The sequence below is a fragment of the Oncorhynchus kisutch genome, linkage group LG4 (genome assembly GCF_002021735.2).
Source record: "Oncorhynchus kisutch isolate 150728-3 linkage group LG4, Okis_V2, whole genome shotgun sequence".
Lineage (NCBI taxonomy): Eukaryota > Metazoa > Chordata > Actinopteri > Salmoniformes > Salmonidae > Oncorhynchus > Oncorhynchus kisutch.
This window is the reverse complement of record NC_034177.2, coordinates 35,042,177-35,062,774: the sequence shown is the minus strand read 5'-3', so window position 1 is coordinate 35,062,774 and position 20,598 is coordinate 35,042,177. Positions and strand designations below refer to the sequence as shown.

At 45.3% G+C, this 20,598-nt stretch overlaps 1 protein-coding gene across 2 annotated transcripts; it reads right to left on the bottom strand.

Moving 5' to 3' along the window:
* Nucleotides 1-740: 740 nt before the first annotated feature.
* On the bottom strand, nucleotides 741-20,340 carry LOC109889458 (nuclear factor of activated T-cells 5). 2 transcript variants are annotated; one of them, XM_031822879.1, is made up of 13 exons: nucleotides 20,263-20,340; nucleotides 19,956-20,074; nucleotides 12,576-12,704; nucleotides 9,844-10,492; nucleotides 9,495-9,678; nucleotides 9,182-9,372; nucleotides 8,912-9,084; nucleotides 8,562-8,696; nucleotides 8,367-8,419; nucleotides 8,155-8,287; nucleotides 7,813-7,997; nucleotides 5,412-7,608; nucleotides 741-5,278 (listed from the first exon to the last, which is right to left on the bottom strand). In XM_031822879.1, exons 2-13 carry the CDS (start codon nucleotides 20,026-20,028, stop codon nucleotides 4,971-4,973), a joined length of 4,410 nt encoding a protein of 1,469 aa, XP_031678739.1. In that variant the 5' UTR covers nucleotides 20,029-20,074; nucleotides 20,263-20,340; the 3' UTR covers nucleotides 741-4,970. The 2 variants fall into 2 exon arrangements, with proteins under 2 accessions (XP_031678739.1, XP_031678740.1); XM_031822880.1 differs by having other exon boundaries at nucleotides 7,813-7,994; nucleotides 19,956-20,316.
* Nucleotides 20,341-20,598: the final 258 nt, after the last annotated feature.

Here is a 20,598-nt window from a genome sequence, read left to right as displayed (position 1 = left end):
ATGTAAACAACAAGCTAGTTTTCTACCATATGTTCTTGTCAAACTCAACAGAGTAGCTAGCAAGCAACAAGATATGCCAAATAAACAGTCTAAAAACCACTTGAGGGCAAATAAATCAGATTTGACCGCTCAGACAAGTCACAGGGCCAGGAATGATTTGTTTCTGACTTCAAACAACCTATATCCTATTCCATGCTTTTTGGCTGTTCAGACTGCAGGAAAAAGAACCGATTCTAATTGGATGTGCAAATCAATAGGATTTGAGTCACTTTAAACTGCCAATGTGAACACGGCTAAAGAGAGACTGGCACTGAATTATCAATGATTTATAGGAAACCTAACAGACGTTCACCCAGCACGTCACATTTTTGTTCCTTTGGTAAAACTGTTTAGGCATACTAAATAAGAATCTGGCCCATGGAATATAATGCAATTCTTTTACATTTTATTCTATGTATGTTATGTTATTGGGGGGGTGTTAGTGTTAGGACATACAGGTGATTGTCAGTCACCGACTGAGGTAATGAGGGCGCTGGCCCTGACCTCAGCCTCGTATCAGATCAACCCCCCCCCCCGGGGCACCTAATACCATAGTCCCGCCCTGAAATCAGCTATCCCTGGTTAATGCTTGATCTCATTGAATCTAGTAGCCTTAAAGCTCTAAAAAGAAGAGTTGAACAGAGGAAACATGAGACACGGGGTGAAATGTGAGTAAGCAAACTGACTGATAACACAGCTCACACTGTTCCAATAGGAGTCTTTATTACCACCTTCTCATCTCATGTCAAGCTCTTCACAGCAACAACAGTTATGCTGACAAACACAGTTACGAGAGAATTCCACAACACCCGATCAGAACAATCTCCACCTCTTTTCCCTTTTACCTCACCATTATGAATCTCAACAGGCATGAAGTAGAGACACACAGGTATACAGTCGACGGGTTAGGCTGAACAAAGTCCTCGAGCAGTGGTTCCCAACTCGTCATTGAGTACCAAACGGCACACATTTTTGTTGTAGCCCCGGACAAAAACCACCGGACTCAACTCATTGAGGGCCTGATGATTAAGCTGACAAGTTGATTCAGGTGTGCTTGTCTGGGGCTACAATAGAAATGTGGACTGTTGGGGGTACTGGAGGACTGGAATTGGAAACCACTATAGAGTTAGTGATCACACTTTAGACTTGCAACATAACCACAACCAGGGATGGATGAAATGAAAACACGTTAGGTGGTCATGTAACCAAAAGCAGAACACGGACACTGGCTAGACTGAAGTATGAGAAGTCAGATCATCTAGGGTAGAGGGACATTAGACAAGGGACATGAACAGTCATGACAAAGGGGATCTGGTAAACGTACTACACTGATGGTTTGTCAAGGCACACTTGAGAAATTCACAACTGATAACCCCCATCTCATATTTCAACATGGATATTAATGAGTTAATGACAAATAATGTGTGTGGAGAGCATGTGTGATATTTTGCCACCTTAAAGTTAACATTTTCAACTAGTATTTTCAAATGAATATGTAGTCATTCAAACAGTTAAACTAAGCAATCGATCAAGCCAAATAAGAGCGCTTGACCTTGGAACATGAAACCAGACAGAACCACAAAACATTGTATTTCCACACATGTACAATGCACTGAACATTCAAGATTAGGCTACCTCATATTTCCTCTAAAAACAGTATATATAGTATAAAGTTACATTCATCACAGAGGAGATACTCAGAGGTTGGCTTTTTCTGTATGGCTTAGTGAGGCATCATGTGCTCTTGAAAATCCCCAATAAAAATGGAATGGAACGCTTGGACATCAGTAATGGAGGTGATTATCTATTGTGTTTAGGCCTAATTGATATTTTGAATGGGTGAAACCAAATGGGAGGTTGAAAATAGTTGACGGTTCCTGTGGGTGGTCTCAGTATGTGCCACCATCTTTGACAAGCTGTATCTCATATGGAACTACACAATTACAACTCATTCTAAGTCTATGCTTGGAATGGTGTCCCCTGCATATATTCCATTTATATGGTTTGCACAGAATGAGAGTATAATCGTGAATATTGGCCCGCGTTCTACATGAAGCCATCTAGTAGTATGCACACCCCCAAACTGCATACTGGGTTTCAGTCCGACGTTTGAAAAATTATATACTGCATGTATATAAAACTGAACATCTGCTATAAAAATACTATGTAATCTGACTCATGGGTAAGAAACCTTCTAAATTACATTTTTAAATGGAGTAATCCTACTTTTTCAAGACAGAATGTAAACATGAGCATGTAGGAATCTGAGCAACAACCAAATGGTTCTCATTTCATCCGTTTGTGTCAATGGCTGCACTTAGACAGGCATCCCATTTGATGTTTTTTTCACTAACTGGTCTTTTGACCAATCAGATTAGCTCTGGAAAAGATCTGGAATGATTGGTCAAAAGACCAATTAGTGGGGGGAAATCTCAGAATTAGGCTGCTTGCATCTAAAGCAAAGTAGAGCAACATGGTTTAAAATGCATATTCATTTGGATGGATATGACAGAGGCAAAACTTTTGGGAGGAGAGTACCTTACCACATGTAGAGTGCTAGCCAATATTTGTATTATTTAAAGTTTGTAATTTGTACAAAAACAATGTTAATATTATCCATGAAAGCTGCATGATTTAAAATGAGTAAACCAATTACAAATGAGTAAACAAACATCAGGATATTTAAAAAATTGAACAAATATGACAAGTTTGAAAACAGGACACACTCCCCTCACACTGCCTGCTCACAGCAATTACTCCAGAAACACAATTCAGACTTTACCACAATATTAATATCAGTACTGTTGATGTGACATGAGTATAAATGTAAGTATAAACATCACATTAGAAGTGTCCATCACTGCTGCACATAGCACCATAGATAACTTGCCATAGAGATGGCTATTCCCATGTTTACACAGGCATCAAATTCTGACATTTCTTCCACTCACATCAGATCTGATTGTTCAAAAGACCAATTACTGAAAAAAATAGATTCGAAATTGGGCTGCCTGTGTAAACGCAGCCTAAGTAACAGATTTTAGGCCACATTCCAATGTCCATACCACAGAGTACATGCCCAAAACATTACTTTATAGTAAGTGGTATGGTAGTGTGGCTATTGTAGCAGAGTTTTTGTGTAGCAGTGAGTCCCTGGTGACAATGCACGGGACAGGTACTGTGTCTATTTCACACAGCTCTGCCCTGAATGCTGACAGTAGTGGTTCAACATCTGTCCGTACATGAACCAGAAACCAACCAAAAACTACAACCACACACACACACACACACACACACACACACACACACACAAGACAAGGTAAAAACACCAGTGGTTAACTTACACAGATTGTAAAATACAAGGTAAATAGTAGGCTACAGGTAGCAATGTGCTGTACATTCTCCATAAAAATAACACACGCATAAATGTACACACACAATGTATCAGACCAAAAGAAAATTGTGTGTGCCAGAGATATGAAAGCCTATGAATAGTAGCTAGTTACAATCAGAGACACACCAAAACAAACAATGTATACTCGCTATGGGAATGACGGTATTGACGGAGACACTGAATGGACCACTCAGTATAAATAGGCTTCAGATGAACACTTGACACAAACAATCTCATATATAACTCCAAAAATATAGCGAATGAAAAATGTATGAATGCATGGTCAATGTGTTTAAATGTATACCGTGACAACTTTAAAAAACTATTATTTTTTAAAATGGACATCAACCAGTACAATGTGACTAACCATAGAAAGCCTATGGATGGATATAAGGATTTGCTGGTCACACAAAACAGTTTATAAAGTGCTTAATGTTTAAAACCACCATTCTATTCACAATGAACTGGAAAGACTCTAAAATCCCCCCAAACGAAAGTCGCACGACATATGCAAATGCTTCAAAAACATGGAAAGCATCTGTAACCACTTGTAACAATAAGAGACCACACGGAGACTGAAATGTCAAAGCAACACGAGTTACTCAGACTGCTGTGAGGCCAGATACACACAGACTGCTGTGTGGCCAGATACACACAGACTGCTGTGTGGCCAGATACACACAGACTGCTGTGTGGCCAGATACACACAGACTGCTGTGTGGCCAGATACACACAGACTGCTGTGTGGCCAGATACACACAGACTGCTGTGTGGCCAGATACACACAGACTGCTGTGTGGCCAGATACACACAGACTGCTGTGTGGCCAGATACACACAGACTGCTGTGTGGCCAGATACACACAGACTGCTGTGTGGCCAGATACACACAGACTGCTGTGTGGCCAGATACACACAGACTGCTGTGTGGCCAGATACACACAGACTGCTGTGTGGCCAGATACACACAGACTGCTGTGTGGCCAGATACACACAGACTGTTGTGTGGCCGGACTAAAGCCTTGCAATCACAAACAAGAACAGGGAGAGACACCTTTTTTCGCCACTTTCCCTCAATAAAATCTCACCATCTCTTCTGTCTTTCACTCTAGGTCCAACTTTCTGTATCCCTCCCTCCCTCCAATCTTAGACCATCAATAACACAGTACAGCATGAAAAAGAAGAACCACTGTATAAGTTAGACTGATGGATACCGGAGTTACTTTCCTCTGATTGAGCAAAAGGCGCAGTCACTCAACCAACTCATCATGACAGCGCCTGTCCGTCTGTATGAATGCATGTACAATCACATCAAAATATGAGCCAAGGGCACAAGAGTACATTTGATAAAAATCTTTAAAAACATCATGACATGTTCTTCGCCTAGGGGGCTCGTAGCATAGTGAGACACCTCCCATTCCCATTCTCTGCATCTGTGGGGGGGTTGTACTGTAAGCAGAAGACACAACCTGTCCCAGTCTAAGAGTGGGCAGACGTCACAAGAACCCACAGCAATGTGTCTGTGGTCCCAGTAATGATCACTGCTTCTGAAGACTGTCCAGCAGGTCCTCCATCTTCTGTGAGGTGGTCTGTATGGCGTTCTGTAAGCTGGTCTGCATAACGGTCGGCAGGCTAGGTTCTATGGCAGTCTGTATATTGGTCTGCATTGCAGTATGTATGTTTGTCTGCATTGGGGTCTGTAGGTTGGTCTGCATGGGTGTGGCTGTCTGGGCCATGTCTGAGTCCAGTAGAGATTGGATGTGGCTTGCCTGCACAGGGTTGGCGTTCTGGGGTTGGCTCTGGGCTGACAGTGTTGAACCAGTGGACGTCATCAGCTGGGAGGAATCTGAGGAGAAAGAGGAGGATGTCACAAAGAGTATTTTAACATTTTAATAAAAATTATACAGTATATATACGTAAATATTCCTCCATTACAGTCCACGATGAGTTACTGATCCTGTCAGGTAAAGCAGTCTCACCGTTCTGGAGGCCGAACACAAAAAGGTTGGGTTGTCCTCCTGGCTGGCCGACATTCCTACTCACTCCCGTTTGGAACAGCTGCTCTGGGGGTCTCTGACCGGGGGGGGAGGCGGTACTCTGCAGCTCCACCACCCCCAGTCCGCTCTGCATCACAAAGATGGTTGCAGCTGCTGCAGCCTGGTTTTCTAGTTCCTGCGTAGCCATGTTGCTTTGCAGACCAGACAGAGAACCCTGTGGCAGGAACAGCTCCACCTGCTGGCTGTCAGGGCCACTGCCTGAGCTGGAACTCACCTGCATAGGCTGCTGGGCCTGGAACAGGCCCTGCTGAGGGGGATTGATGGAGGCTGTTGTCCCCCCTACTGTGGAGCTCTGGTCCTGGAAGGACATGGGCTCTGCTGGGTCAGACTGGGCCACCCCTACCCTGATCCCGACCATGGTGGGCTGGGAGAACAGGAGGGGAGCAGGGGTGTCCTGGGGGTGAGGGGTGCTGCTTCCCATAGAGAGGCCCTGGGTACTGAAGAGGAGGGTTGGAGGCAGAGCCTGGGGGTTGAGGGAGGCGGTGCAGAGGAGCAGGTCTGTGGGCTGGGGCTGAGGGTGTTGGCTGGAGGACAGAGTGTTAGTTTGGAACAAGGAGCCTTGCTGAGCCATGGGAAGCTGCTGCTGGGTTTGCTGTGGTTGTGTCTGCTGGGGGGACTGCTGTTGGTCCATGGGGGTGCTCTGCTGCTGCTGGGTCTGAGACTGGAACACTGACACAGTCTGGGGATCACTGGCTGAAGTCTCCATGGAGGACAGGAATGCTAGCTGCTGCTGACTACCCTGGCTAGAGAGAGTGTTGGGAGAGAGGAACAGCGTGGACCCCGTAACCTGCTGCTCATGATCTCGGCTACCACTGGTCAGCACAGTGAGAGTGTTCTGGAGCAGGGCGGCCTGGACCTGGTGCTGCGGGCTGGGGGATTCCGACAGAGGCCTGGGGGACTGGAGGAGCTGCTGGGGGGGGGAGGTGTGGGAGGGCGGCTGGTGGGGGAAGCTGGAGGTCTGGATGGTGAGCAGCTCCCCAGCCTGCTGGAGGAGAGACACAGGCTGCTGCTGGGGATGAGACGAGGAGTGGATCTGGGGCTGGAGGAGCTCAGCCTGGAGCTGCTGCTGAAAGTTCTCCAACACCTGCTGCTGCTGTTGTTGTTGCTGTAAGTGTTGCATGCTGCCTACTGCTTGGTTTTGTTGTTGTAGGTTGCCCAGTACTTGTTGTTGAAGTTGTTGATCCGGTAGCTGTATGTTTCCTAGGACCTGCTGCTGCTGTTGTTGAAACTGTTGATGTTGTAATTGTTGCTGTTGTAGGTTCCCCAGTATCTGTTGTTGCTGTTGCAGTTGTTGATCCTGTGGCTGTATTAATAATTGTGGTTGTAGCTGTATGTTGCCAAGGACTTGATGCTGCTGTATCTGTTGTTGCTGCTGTATCTGTTGTTGCTGCTGTATCTGTTGTTGCTGCTGTATCTGTTGTTGCTGCTGTATCTGTTGCTGCTGTATCTGTTGTTGCTGCTGTATCTGTTGTTGCTGCTGTTGTATCTGTTGCATGTTGCCAAGGATCTGCTGTTGTTGCAACTGCTGTTGTGTGGCCAGAGAGCCCTCAGTGCACCCCAGTCTCAGGCTGTTCATGGTGTCCTGTACGTTTTGCTGCAGGGAGTCAGTGGAGGACGTGGGGCTGTACAACACTGAGTTGAGTTGCTGCTGAGCCACTGCTGCCTCTAGGACCTGCTGTACCAGGCTGCTGCCCCCTGCCTGGAGCTCCCTTACTGCCCTCTCCAGCTGGGCCACCCCATCCTGGGGAAACAGGGGAACTTGGGGGGCCTGGGAGGGGGGTGCCATCTGGGACATTCCTACTACCATCATCCCGCTGCAGGAGTTGGAGGCCTCTTGAGGCAGGCTCTCCTGGGGGTCCCGGAGGAACTGCTGGGGTACCTCTGGGGGGACAGGGGGGAGGGTGGTAGTGTCACTGGAGACGGGGAAGGAGGTGATGGGGGTGATGTCCTGCTTCTGGATGGTGCTGAAGGGCTCCAGGGAGGGAAAGACAGGGGCATGGGGGAGGTCCATGTCCCCAGGCTGGAGGGGCATGGGGCCGGGGAAGGACTCATTCCTAGGCGGGGTGCTGGAGCTCAGCTCAAGGTTCTGCTGGACTAAGATAAGGGTGTCAGAGGGTGGCTGAGGGAGGAGACAAAAAGAGAGTAATGAAATCATTTTGAATAGAGGTATTTTCTAGAATCTACACACTTCCCTGCAAGTTGGCCATGACTCAAGATGTCTTCTTTGATTGTACAACTAATGGGTGATGTCCCAGCCAAACCATCTGATCTAAATGTACATACAAGGACCCTTGGTTAAATATGACCTGTATATTGCTCCTACCTTGAAGAGTGCTGTGGATGGGGTATTGCTGGAGACCTCCATAGGGGTGACCTCCTGTCGTTTAACCAGTTCGCCAGCAGACTGGGCAGGGTCAGAGGCCAGATAATTGATCTGGTCATGGAAGATGCAGGCCTTGGCGAGAGAAGAACCCTCTGTCTTCACAGACATGTTCAGGGACTTATCTGCTGTGGGATAAAACAGAAACACACACACAGTGTACTATATATATATATATATACACACACACACACCACGCCATTACTCAAACCCATCCCTCCCTTCTTCATCCCATCATTTACTACCTTCTATCCAAATACTGAAGGAAAGTATCAGCACACATACCTGAGTCTGGGATATACATGAAGGGCTGGATGTCATGTGACCTCCCGGCATTGGTCGTGATGTAGACGCCCACAGAGACAGGAGAGGAGACAGACAGGCTGTGGTATGGCGGAACCTTCACCACCACATGGTTCTGGAGGAAACAGAACATTGTCAGAATTAGAACAGTCAGCGCCGGGCCCGTATGCATTCCTCATGTATCAATCTGTTACCTGATGGAACAGCTCCATGTCAATCTCTGCCTCGGCCCGCCACGACTCATCATCTGGAAAGAAAAGGAATCAATGTCTTAACATGGTCACTATGAGGAGACATCGCAGACACCACCGAGAGGCAGAAAAGGATGCGAACAAAAGGAAAAGTGGACTGGGAAGAAAGGAGGAAGACAGGCAGGTTAGTGCTGGTACCTGCTGAGTTCTCCTGGAAGATGACCTTGGTTCCTTTGAGGAAGTTCTTCCCTATGATGAACAGCTCCTCTCCTCCTCTCACTGAACAGCTGTGGAGACTCTTCTTCAGGATCTCTGGCACCCCTGCTGGCTGGGCTGGGGAAGCACACGCACACCGCAGAGTGTGAAGAATTGCTGTTCACAAAACCCTACCATTGACACTACGTGGTTGGCCAGCTTTCGTTCCAGCCCGACAAGAATATACGGAATTTAATGAACATCAAACAAACACATCCACATTCAAATGTACTTTTGACTGGGTAACCAGTTATTTGTGTTTGTATGAATAGGGCGATAGTTGGTTGACTCACTGCAGAGGATGGGTGACGAGGTGGTCTGTAGGGTTAAGACAGACCCATCAGGCTGGGGGATGTTGACCCTGAATGCCAGCCTGGCCCGGGTGCTCTTCTTCTTGGACCCGGCCACTCCTATACGAGCCTCCACGTCCGCGTTACGCAGCTTCAGGATCCCCACACAGTCAACCCTGTCAAGATTCAACGTTACAGAACATTCAGATGATGAAACAAACAACACAACACTGATATTTCAATGTTCATTAACTCAATGGATGAGTCCCTTACGCAAGTGACATGGCGCTGCTGGGCTCCAGAGGGACCTCTATGACGGTGGTTCCCTCGATGTCCACCTCCTTGCAGGCCGTGGTGTTGCGTCCTGTCACCCTGCAGGCCTGGTAGAACCCATGAGGCTTCACTCTGCCTGTGTCACTGGCCACAAACACCTGCAGCACCACCGGCTCACTGACGCCCTCTAACTGGAGAGAGAAAGGGGAGAAGATGGTGAGTAGAGGGCAACACAGCTCAACCCAACATAGCACAATTGTCTACGGCTAACCAATGGTATATTTATATATATATTTTATTAAGTGTCTCTCACCTTGACCGTGGGGAAGCCCTGTTGGGTGCGGTCTTTGACAGAGCCGCGGCTGCCCTCGGTCAGGTAGCGTGCCCGGTGCTGGGTCTCTGGCTGCACCAGGATCTTCAGCTCCTTGCCCTCACTCTTCTGGGGACACTGACCTGACAGCAGGCCTCCCTTCAGCAGCCACCCAGCCTCCAGAGAACTGAAGAGCACACAACATACTTCACTCAGAGGACCTCTTTATTAGGCCTCCAGATGATGCCGCTGCTTTGCTGTGTGTGCAACAGAGTCAATGATATGGCAACTTAAATCCTCATGGTCTTAGCAAAGGCACCTAAAAAGGAGACTAGCATTCTATTCAACCAACCTGGGCTTGGGGCTGGCCTTGTCTGGGCCCAGCTGAGACAGAACAAAGTGTGGGGCCGTGGCGCTGTCTGCATCAAACACGTCCATGCTGTCCTCTGGGGGTGCAGGCTTGGCCCCGGGCCGCTGGCGTGGGGTGCGTTTACGGGACTTGCGGGGCACCTCTGTGTTGTCGTTGTAGGAGCTGGAGCTGATCAGGCTGAAGTTGGAGGCCGAGTCGTCAGCCCAGATGCTGCTGCTGTGTTCTGAGTCTGGTCCTGCTGGCCCGGCCGGGGCTGGATCCTCCTGGCAGGACATACTGCTGTCATCAAACAGGTCTTCCGGAGGGGGGGAGATGCTCAACACTGGCCTCCGCTTAGAGGGGGTGTTCTGGGGCTGCTGCTGGGATCCCACCCCCCCTGCCCCTGGTGCTCCTGGGTCTCCTCCTCCTGTTCCAGAGCTGGTCCCATTGCCGCCTCCACCTTCAGAGGCAGACAGAGCTCCCTCCACCCCTTCCCTCTCGGATCCTTCTGGGGCTCCGGACCCCTCTCTGGGGGCCCCACTGGGATGGTGGAGGAGGAGAGGAGGCTGGGACTGGTCCATGGCTGAGGTAGAGGGGGCCGAGCTGGGGCCTCCCGTGGCCAAAGAGGATGGAGAAGGGCTGGGTGAGGTGGCTGGATGGCGTGTGGACCGATCACATTGTTAGTATGGATTTCAATACAGAGCAGGCTATTCACGCAGCTGAATTTGTGCATGATTTGTCCAGAGTTTTCCCTCTTCCCAACTCTAAATTCATTTGACGTTGTTTGTGTGGCTAAATGCCCTCACTGTGCATGCCAGAGTTCTCTGGTGCCAGGCAAATTTTCTGAAGTTAAAGTTGAGAATGGTACAAATAGGCCCCAATCGAATGTCTGTAATCAAAACTTGCTCAATAAAAAAATAATAAAATCAGTGACAAAACGGACATGCTTTGTTTACAAAAAACAAACGCAAGCTGTTAAAATTGTTACATACATTGCCCCCAAAAATAAAAACATCGGGTCAGTCAGACTTTCCTCTTAACAAATTTGCAGGTTAATGATACGGTGCCAAATTAAATGTAGAGGGGGGCTAGAGCAGTTTGTGCATACACTAGTAGAGCTATACAGCAGCTGGTGCATACAGCAGTGGGCCTATACAGCAGTCTGAGCATGCCAATTGGAGGATTGGGTTGGGACTGAGCGTAGCCATGGCAACAGAATAAACAAGGCTCTGACCTATGGAGCAGTGACCTGCAGGCCATTTTATATGCAGATGCCCCCTGCCTCAGAGGGAGGGAACTTCCTGCAATACAAATGAGACAGCCAATGAGCAACAAGAGAGCTGATCAGTCATGACTCAATTTCCTGGCAATCAGCAAATTGGGTCAATTAAATACTGTGTGAGGATAGCTGATCCTTTTTATTTTAAGTGTCTTTGGATAAAACGATGATGCATGTAGGTGCTTGCTTGGGCTAGCATGAAGCCAGCTCTCCAACTCTGAAAATGAGCTTGTGGTAGAAGCGGCCCCTAACCACAGATCTAGAATCAGATTACCCTAGCCTGGTACATGTATGGCATGACCAGAGTCAGAGGAGCTGGCTAAAACACATATAGATCTGGGACCAGTCTACCCTACACCCCAATCCTAACAGTAACCATTAAAGGGGTTGAGAAGTATCTGAGCCTCTACCAGTGGTTATAGGGTCAACTTCAACCTAATCCTGAGTTACTGTGCACAATGACAGCAGCCACATGACTACTGTGTTCAGTCAGTCAGCTTCCTCTGCTAAATGGTATGAATACTTGATCTACTTCCTCAGAGTCAGATGAACTTTTATGTCTCTGCGTCCAGTTTGAAGGAAGTTAGAGGTAGTTTTGCAAGCCAATGCTGGCTAACTACTGTTAGAACAATGACTAGAAGTCTATGGTATCTGCTAGCATGCTTGCTAATACCCATGGACTTCCAGTCATGGCGCTAACGCTAGTTAGCAACTTCCTTCAAATCGCATGCTGATGGAACACTACATATTGTTTTTCTGATCTAATATAAATGACATCTCTTGAGATATTTTCTTTATGCTGGTCTACATGGAGTGTGTGTGTAATCTCATCTTCACAGAAAGTCTATCGCAGACAGTTGATTCAGACAGGCGTGCTAATTCAGAAGTGCTAAAAGGACACAATAATTGCTTTGCTAATTATAGCCTAGCTCTTTTCACCTCTTCTCATCATCTAAGAATACAATTAAAACAATAGAAACTGACAGTAAAGGTTGTCTCTAGCGGCGGGGCTAATTTACATCGCTCCATCTAAGAGAGTTGAAAACGTAGGACAATGGGAAGAAAACAAAACCATTTTTAATCCAATTTTGATTAGACACACGAGACATATTGCAAGCAATACTAGCCATACTAGCAATACTAATATGACTTTGGCTATAGGCTAATGCAAATATATATATATATATATATATATATATATATATATATATATATAAACCAGGGCCATGTTCGTTCATTCAAACAAAACAATATTTATTCCCAATCTCTCGCACCCGTCCTGTCTACAGTAACCATGGCCCACAATTGAAAACTCAATTTCCCAGAATACACCACCACTAGCACCAACTGCCCCACAGGCACTCAGCAGGAACGAACTAGACACTGAACTAAGGTCAGTCTTATGTTCTGCCCCCTAATGATCTAGGTGAGGATACAGACAGAGTGAAAAGCTAACCTGAGGCCATGGCTGCAGAAGGGGGCGGTCCGGCCTCTCCCCCACTCTTCTGGCTCATGGTGGGTGTGTCTGTCTGCGAGGAGGACGACTGCAGCTGGAGCTCCTTAGGGAGGAGGTCATACACAGACTCTGGTGAGGAGGAGAGAAATCACGGGGTTTGTTAGTGCACCAGAAACCACCAACTAGTTACTGTTTTAATAGTGGGAGGTCACCTGGTTGCTAAGAAACACAACCCATAGACACCCTGATATAGATATATCTGTCGTGAATGTGCAGTTTATCCATCCACCATATGCAGCCTATCAAGTGGTCATCTAATCTGCCTGTGATACAGTCAATGCCAGCAGCATAGTGAGATGGACAAAATCTCTGGCTCTGGGATGTCAGCCCTGCTGCTAGAGACACACACACACACACACAAAGAGCTGCACTACAACCACTGCGGGAGGGAGGGGGACAAGGACTTCCAGACAGCATATGGTACAGTACAGCACTCATGTCCTGCTTCATCCAATTCATTTTTAAAATGTCTCGACTCCGCCCATGAGGCGTACAACGGCCTACATTAGGACTAGCCTGCCTGCTGCCGGTTAAGTGGGACTTTTTTGTAACACCACCACCCTCTGTGGTCATGGTCTCTGTTGGTATGTGTCTATTGTGTTCTGTTCCACTGAGTTAGTGAGAGAGTGGGCCCTTGTGAATGCTGATGGAGGGATGACGATCTAGCATGACCTCAGCCTTGTGCGAGTCACACTAACGACGGTCAGGTCAGGAGCTGCTCCACTGGCACTCAGTCTCTCGCCTACACTTCCACACTCACCGCTCTCCTTTTCCATAGTAGGTGGGGCCTGTTCATTTTCTAAGGAAATTAGACATTTGCAAAAGCCCCACTGTTTGCATAAGACACCAACAGGAAAAAAATGTGATTGGTGAAGATTTTGAAAGAGAGATCGGCTAAGCCTATTAATACACTACCTATTTATTTGGACAGTGAAGCTAAAATGTTTAATTTGGCTCTACTCCAGCATTTTGGATTCGAGGTCAAATTTTTCATATGAAAAACAGAATGTCATACATATTTTGTCTTAACATTTAGAAATTACATCACTTTATGTATCTAGTCCACCCATTTGCAAGTGTCTTAAGTATTTGGAAAGATTTAGTTAGTGTATCAAAATATCAAAAGAATAGCATTTGGTCCCATATTCCTAGAACACAATGACTACATCAAGCTTGTGACTACAAACCTATTGGATGCATCTGCAGTTTGTTTTGGTTGTGTTTCGAATTATCTTGTGCCCAATAGAAATGAATGGTAAATAATGTATTGTGACATTTTGGGGTCACCTTTATTGTAAATATGAATAGGTTTTTGAACACTTCTACATTAATGTGCATGCTACCATGACTACAGATAATGATAATTGAATCGTGAATAATGAGTGAGAAGACATGCAAACCTTGCACCATTATCAATAACAGGGGAGGTTAGCAGGTCTTGGGGGTATGATATTTACAGTTGAAGTCAGAAGTTTACATACACTTAGGTTGGAGTCATTATAACTCGTTTTTCAACCACTCCACTAATTTCTTGTTAACAAAGTATAGTTTTGGTAAGTCGGTTAGAACATCTACTTTGTGCATGACACAAGTCATTTTTTCCAACAATTGTTTACAGATGGATTATTTCACTTATAACTCACTGTATCACAATTCCAGTGGGTCAGAAGTTTAAATACACTAAGTTGACTGTGCCTTTAAACATGGCTTTAGAAGCTTCTGATCAGAAGCTTCTGATCGGCTAATTGACATAATTTGAGTTAATTGGAGGTGTACCTGTAGATGTATTTCAAGGCCTAGCTTCAAACTCAGTGCCTCTGCTTGACATCATGGGAAAATCAAAAGAAATCAGCCAAGACCTCAGAAAATAATTGTAGACCTCCACAAGTCTGGTCCATCCTTGGGAGCAATTTCCAAATGCCTGAAGGTACCACATTCATCTGTACAAACAATAGTACAGATGTATAAACACCATGGGACCACTCAGCCGTCATACCGCTCAGGAAGGAGACGCGTTGTCTCCTAGAGATGAACGTATTTTGATGTGAAAAGTGCAAATCAATCCCAGAACAACAGAAAAGGATCTTGTGAAGATGCTGGAGAGAATGGGCACAAAAGTATCTATATCCACAGTAAAACAAGTCTTATATCGACATAACCTGAAGGCCGCTCAGCAAGGATGAAGCCACTGCTCCAAAACCACCGTAAAAAAGACAAGACAACAGTTTGCAACTGCACACGGGGACAAAGATGGTACTATTTGGAGAAATGTCCTCTGGTCTGATGAAACAAAAATAGAATTGTTTGGCCATAATGACCATCGTTATGTTTGGAGGAGAAGTGGGAGGCTTGCAAGCCGAAGAACACCATCCCAACCGTGAAGGACGGGGGTGACAGCATCATGTTGTGGGGGTGCTTTGCTGCAGGACAGACTGGTGCACTTCAAAAAATAGATGGCATCTTGAGGCAGGAAAATTATGTGGATAAGGAACATCAGTCAGGAGGTTAAAGCTTGGTCGCAAATCGGTCTTCCAAATGGACAATGACCCCAAGCATACTTCCAAAGTTGTGGCAAAAGGGTTTAAGGACAACAAAGTCAAGTTATTGGAGTGGCCATCATAAAGCCCTGACCTCAATCCCATAGCAAATTTGTTGGCAGAACTGAAAAATGTTTATGTGAGCAATGAGGCCTACAGACCTGACTCAGTTACAGCTCTGTCAGGAATGGGACAGAATTCACCCAACTTATTGTGGGAAGCTTGTGGAAGGATACCTGAAACGTTTGACCCAAGTTAAACAATTTAAAGGCAATGCTACCAAATACTAATTGAGTGTATGTAAACTTCTGACCCACTGGGAATGTGATGAAAGAAATAAAAGCTGAAATAAATCATTCTCTGTACTATCATTCTGACATTTCACATTCTTAAAATAAAGTGGTGATCCTAACTGACCTAAAACAGGGAATTTTTACTAGGATTAAATGTCAGGAATTGTGAAAATACGAGTGTAAATGTATTTGTGCTTTTAACTTTCTCACTCATCATTCATGATTATCCGTAATCATGGCAGGATCTAGATTAACGTTCAGAAACATATTCTATTACAATAAAAGTGACTCCAAAATGACAATACATTATTACCATTCATGTGTTTTTGGGCACAACATAATCCGACACACAACCAAAACAAACTGCATATGAATCCAACAAGTTTGCAGAGTCACACGCTTGACGTAGTCCTTGTGCGCTAGCAATATGGGACCAAATACTAAACTTTTGACAAAACTTAATACACTATATGTGAATTTCTCCAAATACTTATGACGCCTTGGAGACTAGATACATAAAGTGCTGTCATTTCTAAACGCTTCACCCCATAATGAAAATTCCCTCAAATTAAAGCTGACAGTCTGCACTTAACCTCATAGTCATTTTATCATTTCAAATGAAACTGCTGGAGTACAGAGCCAAAAACGACAACAAACTGTCCAAATACTTTTGGACCTTAATGTTTTTAGGGGAGCCTCCTCTATGTGAAGCAGTACGTTATAACAGTTCTCTGATTAGCCTAGGCCAACAAGTCAGCCAAGTCCTGCATACATCCCCTGTTACAATCCGATTACCTCACCACATACTTACTGTATGTTATGTAGTTGGCTACACGCTGCTCACATTACGTTAGCTTTGAAGCTGTGCCAAGCCAACGGTCAGACTTTATTGTTCGCAGCTGGCCCTTTGCTTTGATGACACAGAAATATGTTGGCCCACAAGCAGACGCCAAGAATCCACCACAGTCTCTTGCAATGCCCCGGCATCTAACATGCATCTTAAACTCATAGGTAATCTTGCATGCTAGACTTCACAGCTACAGACTATGCAATATTCAGACACACGTCTGGCTCTATGAGATTAACGCAGAGTAAAGACAAAGATCCTATCCACTCCGCAGTATATACTTACATGGCAAAATCAAAGCCAGACATTGAAATACAAAAGGCTGCCTATGTCATGGATGGCATAGCCTTGGTCAATTCGTGATGATGATATAAGATGTAGCTAGTCTACAAACAGTAAACCACTTGAGATGTGTTCATTAGAAGTGTTTATGAAGCAGCAACACTGCTATCGGCCTCAGCCAATTACTGTCATATAAATAGGCTACACACACCTCATCACGTCAGACAGCAGCACCATATGGCCAGCCCCTGTTAGCATGGCCACTAATACACTGGCTCATTAGTGTAACACACACAGGGTCCAGGCAGATGTCTGAACCAGTGTCAGGAGACAGGTAGTCCATGCACAGAGCATCTGTGAACTCTGGTGAAAGACCAAGTTCAGAGAAAACAAAAAGAAACATTTTGAATTAAGCCCGTCAGCCTACATGTGGAGAGAAAACAGCAGTAGTGTGTCGCTGCAAGCCCAGCTAGGCCTAGATGACTAGCCAACGACGAATAAGAGAGAGGTCCTAAACCACTAGCAAACCTCATGCACCAAGACAGTGTACATTTCTACTGAAAAGTTTTGCATGGCAGCCATATCTGCCACCTGTAAAAGGTCTTTAAAATAAAACCCCCCAGGCTTTGATCACTTCCAGACACAGCTGGACTGAAAGAGTAGTGGACTGAGCAGAGAGGACAATGCAGCCTGTTCATAGCAGTGTTATCACAAGAGCAGCCATGACTCAGTCAGCACCAACCAGACACCACATCAACTGGCCAAGTAGCTGGATAATATAGCTACTGTATCATATAACTCATTCTGGGTAGATCATGATTTAAACATTCCACCCACTTCACTTTTGACAAGGCCTGCCAATGAATTAAGGTGAACTTGGCAAAAACACGTGCAAGCACACAAAGATTATTATTTTCATAAATGTGATACATTTTATGACTGCTGCAAGATTAACTGCATCTCTGAGGACATTCAAGTTTTCTGAATCCGATAAGGCCACTTTCACTCATCTGAAACAATCAGAACCTGCTTGTAACCTGCTATGTACCCAAATGCTTGCCAAAGTTCTAGTTTGATTCTCAGTATTTGGTTTGCCTAAGGCAATGGGGGTGGCTAAGGATAGCAGCTAGCCAGCAGATCCAACCCGCTTGCTTACAGCTGCACTAGGGTCGGACAGACTTCCTGGGTAGATTAAGACACCATAGAGCTGACGTGAGATGTCTCTGAAAATGTACCTCAATCCAGGGATGAAAAATGCATTGTGCTGCAGCATTATCCTAACTGTTACATACTGTCCTTCTCGTCCTCATACTAGGCAGGAGAGACTATATGGACACGCCCGGTTCCCAAAATTAACGGTGTATGTTGCGCAGCTGAGAGTCGAGTTTGGAGACGAATAGATTCAGATCAGTCAACCGTCCTGATAAGCTCTTCCCAAGCTAATGTATGTTGACTAGCTGACAACAGCAGCAGCATGGCGCTAGTTAAAACTTGTAAAAGAAAGTGATGTTTATTTTGATAGGCGAGGAAGAAATAACTAAAGTCACCATGTGGATTTGGTCACCATCTCCAATGTCCCATCCCACTTGATTGTATTTCAAATATGATAGTAGACTACACGAGAAATAACCTGTAATATTGGTAGTAGTCATCTAGAGGTCACCGTGATACAGTCGACACTGCTCAATGGGGAGAGTTTGCGCTGCGAGCCGACAACACGGGGCACAGTGTCCTTCGCTCCCCGCTTGTTGCTGTAAGGAGAGGGATGTAGCTAGATATTGTAGCCAATATCAGGCCAGGGTGACAGGTAAAGCATATGTATTATAGTGATTGTCACCGAAAATGTATAACTACGGCATTAATGTCTAACATTGCTGATAAAAATTATTCTGAACACTCCCAAGTCCCAATTTTGGCAGACACGTTTCAAATTCTTGAAGTTTCTAGACACAAGCCTAAACTAGCTAGCTGGGAAGGACTCATGAGGACGACTGACTGAACCGAATCCGTTCGTCTCCACTCTCGCTGTGCAACAAACGCCATCAATCTGGGCACCAGGCATGTCCGTGTAGCAGCAGCCACAGCAGAGATTTTGGAATGACAGAGTCAGCCAAATCAGCTCCTTTGTTGTTCAACGCCATGTGCCATTCAAAATGGCTGCTATGGCTTCTGCCATCTAGCACGAGGACGAAAACGGCAGTTTAATTAAACTAGCAGACGTTCAGTCTTGGTGTAACAGTTGGGATAATGGGACAATTCAGATTACACCGCATTTCTCAACTTTTTGCAAGACATATCTCACACTGGCTCTGTGGTGTCTTCACACTTGGTCCTTTTCATCCCTTTTTAGTGCAATGTGAACACAAAACTGTCCAGGTTCACTTGTCATGATTTCCACACCAAACACTATAGGCTACTGCAGAACCATTTCCCCTGCCATAGGCCCTCACATTAGTCCCACAAACTAAAAAGTTAAATTACAGCATTATTATTTCTGCTATTATTCTTCTGCCATTTATCCGGTTACCAGTCATTTATACATGTAAATATTATAATTTGATTCTAATTAGTATGTCTTATTTTGCAACTAAATTTAAACTATTATCTTCCAAAATGTATGAAGGTACATCCCTGGCTGTCCAATAACAGGTTGTGATGGTATGGCTTGTCCAGCACTGTGCATTTACCCAGAGTGCATTGAGCGAATGTTGGAAAAAGATCATGGGTCCTTTCGAAACATAGCAACATGAATGCAAAGAGGACTGTCCACAAACATGTTGAACTGTCAAGAAAGTTCTAACTCAAAGGCAAGAGCAGTGTGAATATAAAGACTTATTTAGCTTTGTTTTCACACTTGAGTTCACTTTAAAGAGGACTGAGATCAGTTATTTAAAAAAAAATTACACAGAAAGCCTGTCCGACGCTAGTGCAGCTGTATTCAAGCGGGCCGGATCTGCTGACTAGATAGCTAACAGCTTAACTAAAGACTGCTAGCTAAAGAGCTAGCTAAGGTTCGCGAACAATCGTGACGAATTCACCAAGCAATCGAGGGGTTTGTGACAATGCAACCTGTACCTAACGTTTAAATACTGTAACCATGGCATAGTCATGGGGGACCGAACCACGAGTGTACCGGGGGAAAACAATAACACAACACGCCTCCTACTGCTCCCTAACGTTAGCTGTTAGTTGGTCCATCATGCACTCATTAGTTAACTAGCTAGCTATAAGCAAAACTAGCTGCTAGCTAACGTTAGCTATCTAGCCAACTAACGTGATCTATCCGTTCATCAGTCCTAGTCCAAAACAATGGCAATACAATACAAAGGCAGCCATGTCATAACATGTATAGAAGTCTTACCTTTGGAGTAAAGGGATTTGGGGGAATTAAGGTCGAGATCAGCGCTGAGGAGGGATATAAAATCAGAGGGCATCGCAGCGCTTCATGGAGGGATGCGTAGCGGACGCCCTCTAACAGTACTATGGATCAGAACGAAGCCAGCTAACGTTAGTGAGCAATGAATACAAAAAATAAAAGAAAGTCTACAAACAGGCAATATTGCATCTGGGGGGCAAATTGTGTTAAGCAATACAAGTGTAATAGTCCCAGATAACCGTTAATTAGCGCGTAACACGTTTGTTATGTTGTTTTTTATGCCTAGACTCACAGTTGCTATGCTAATGCCGCGTTCACGTGTTATCGGAAACTCCTAGTTCCTACTGAGAAGGGGGAAGCTGAAGCCCAATATGGCGACCGGAGCACAGATACACAAGGCGAGGCGTGGCTTAACATGGCCACGCCCCCAAGAAGGGACCAGAGATAGGGTACTCCCTTTACTCCCATGTAATTCATAATGTAATTAACCTAAATTTGGCATCATCCGAAGCAAACTACCAAAACTTTTGTCGTTTCAATAAACGTTTTCAGCAGCATCACTTGTCGTTATTAACATACTTGGCTGTCACAACACATTATTTGCATGATACTTATTCTGCCACTCTGT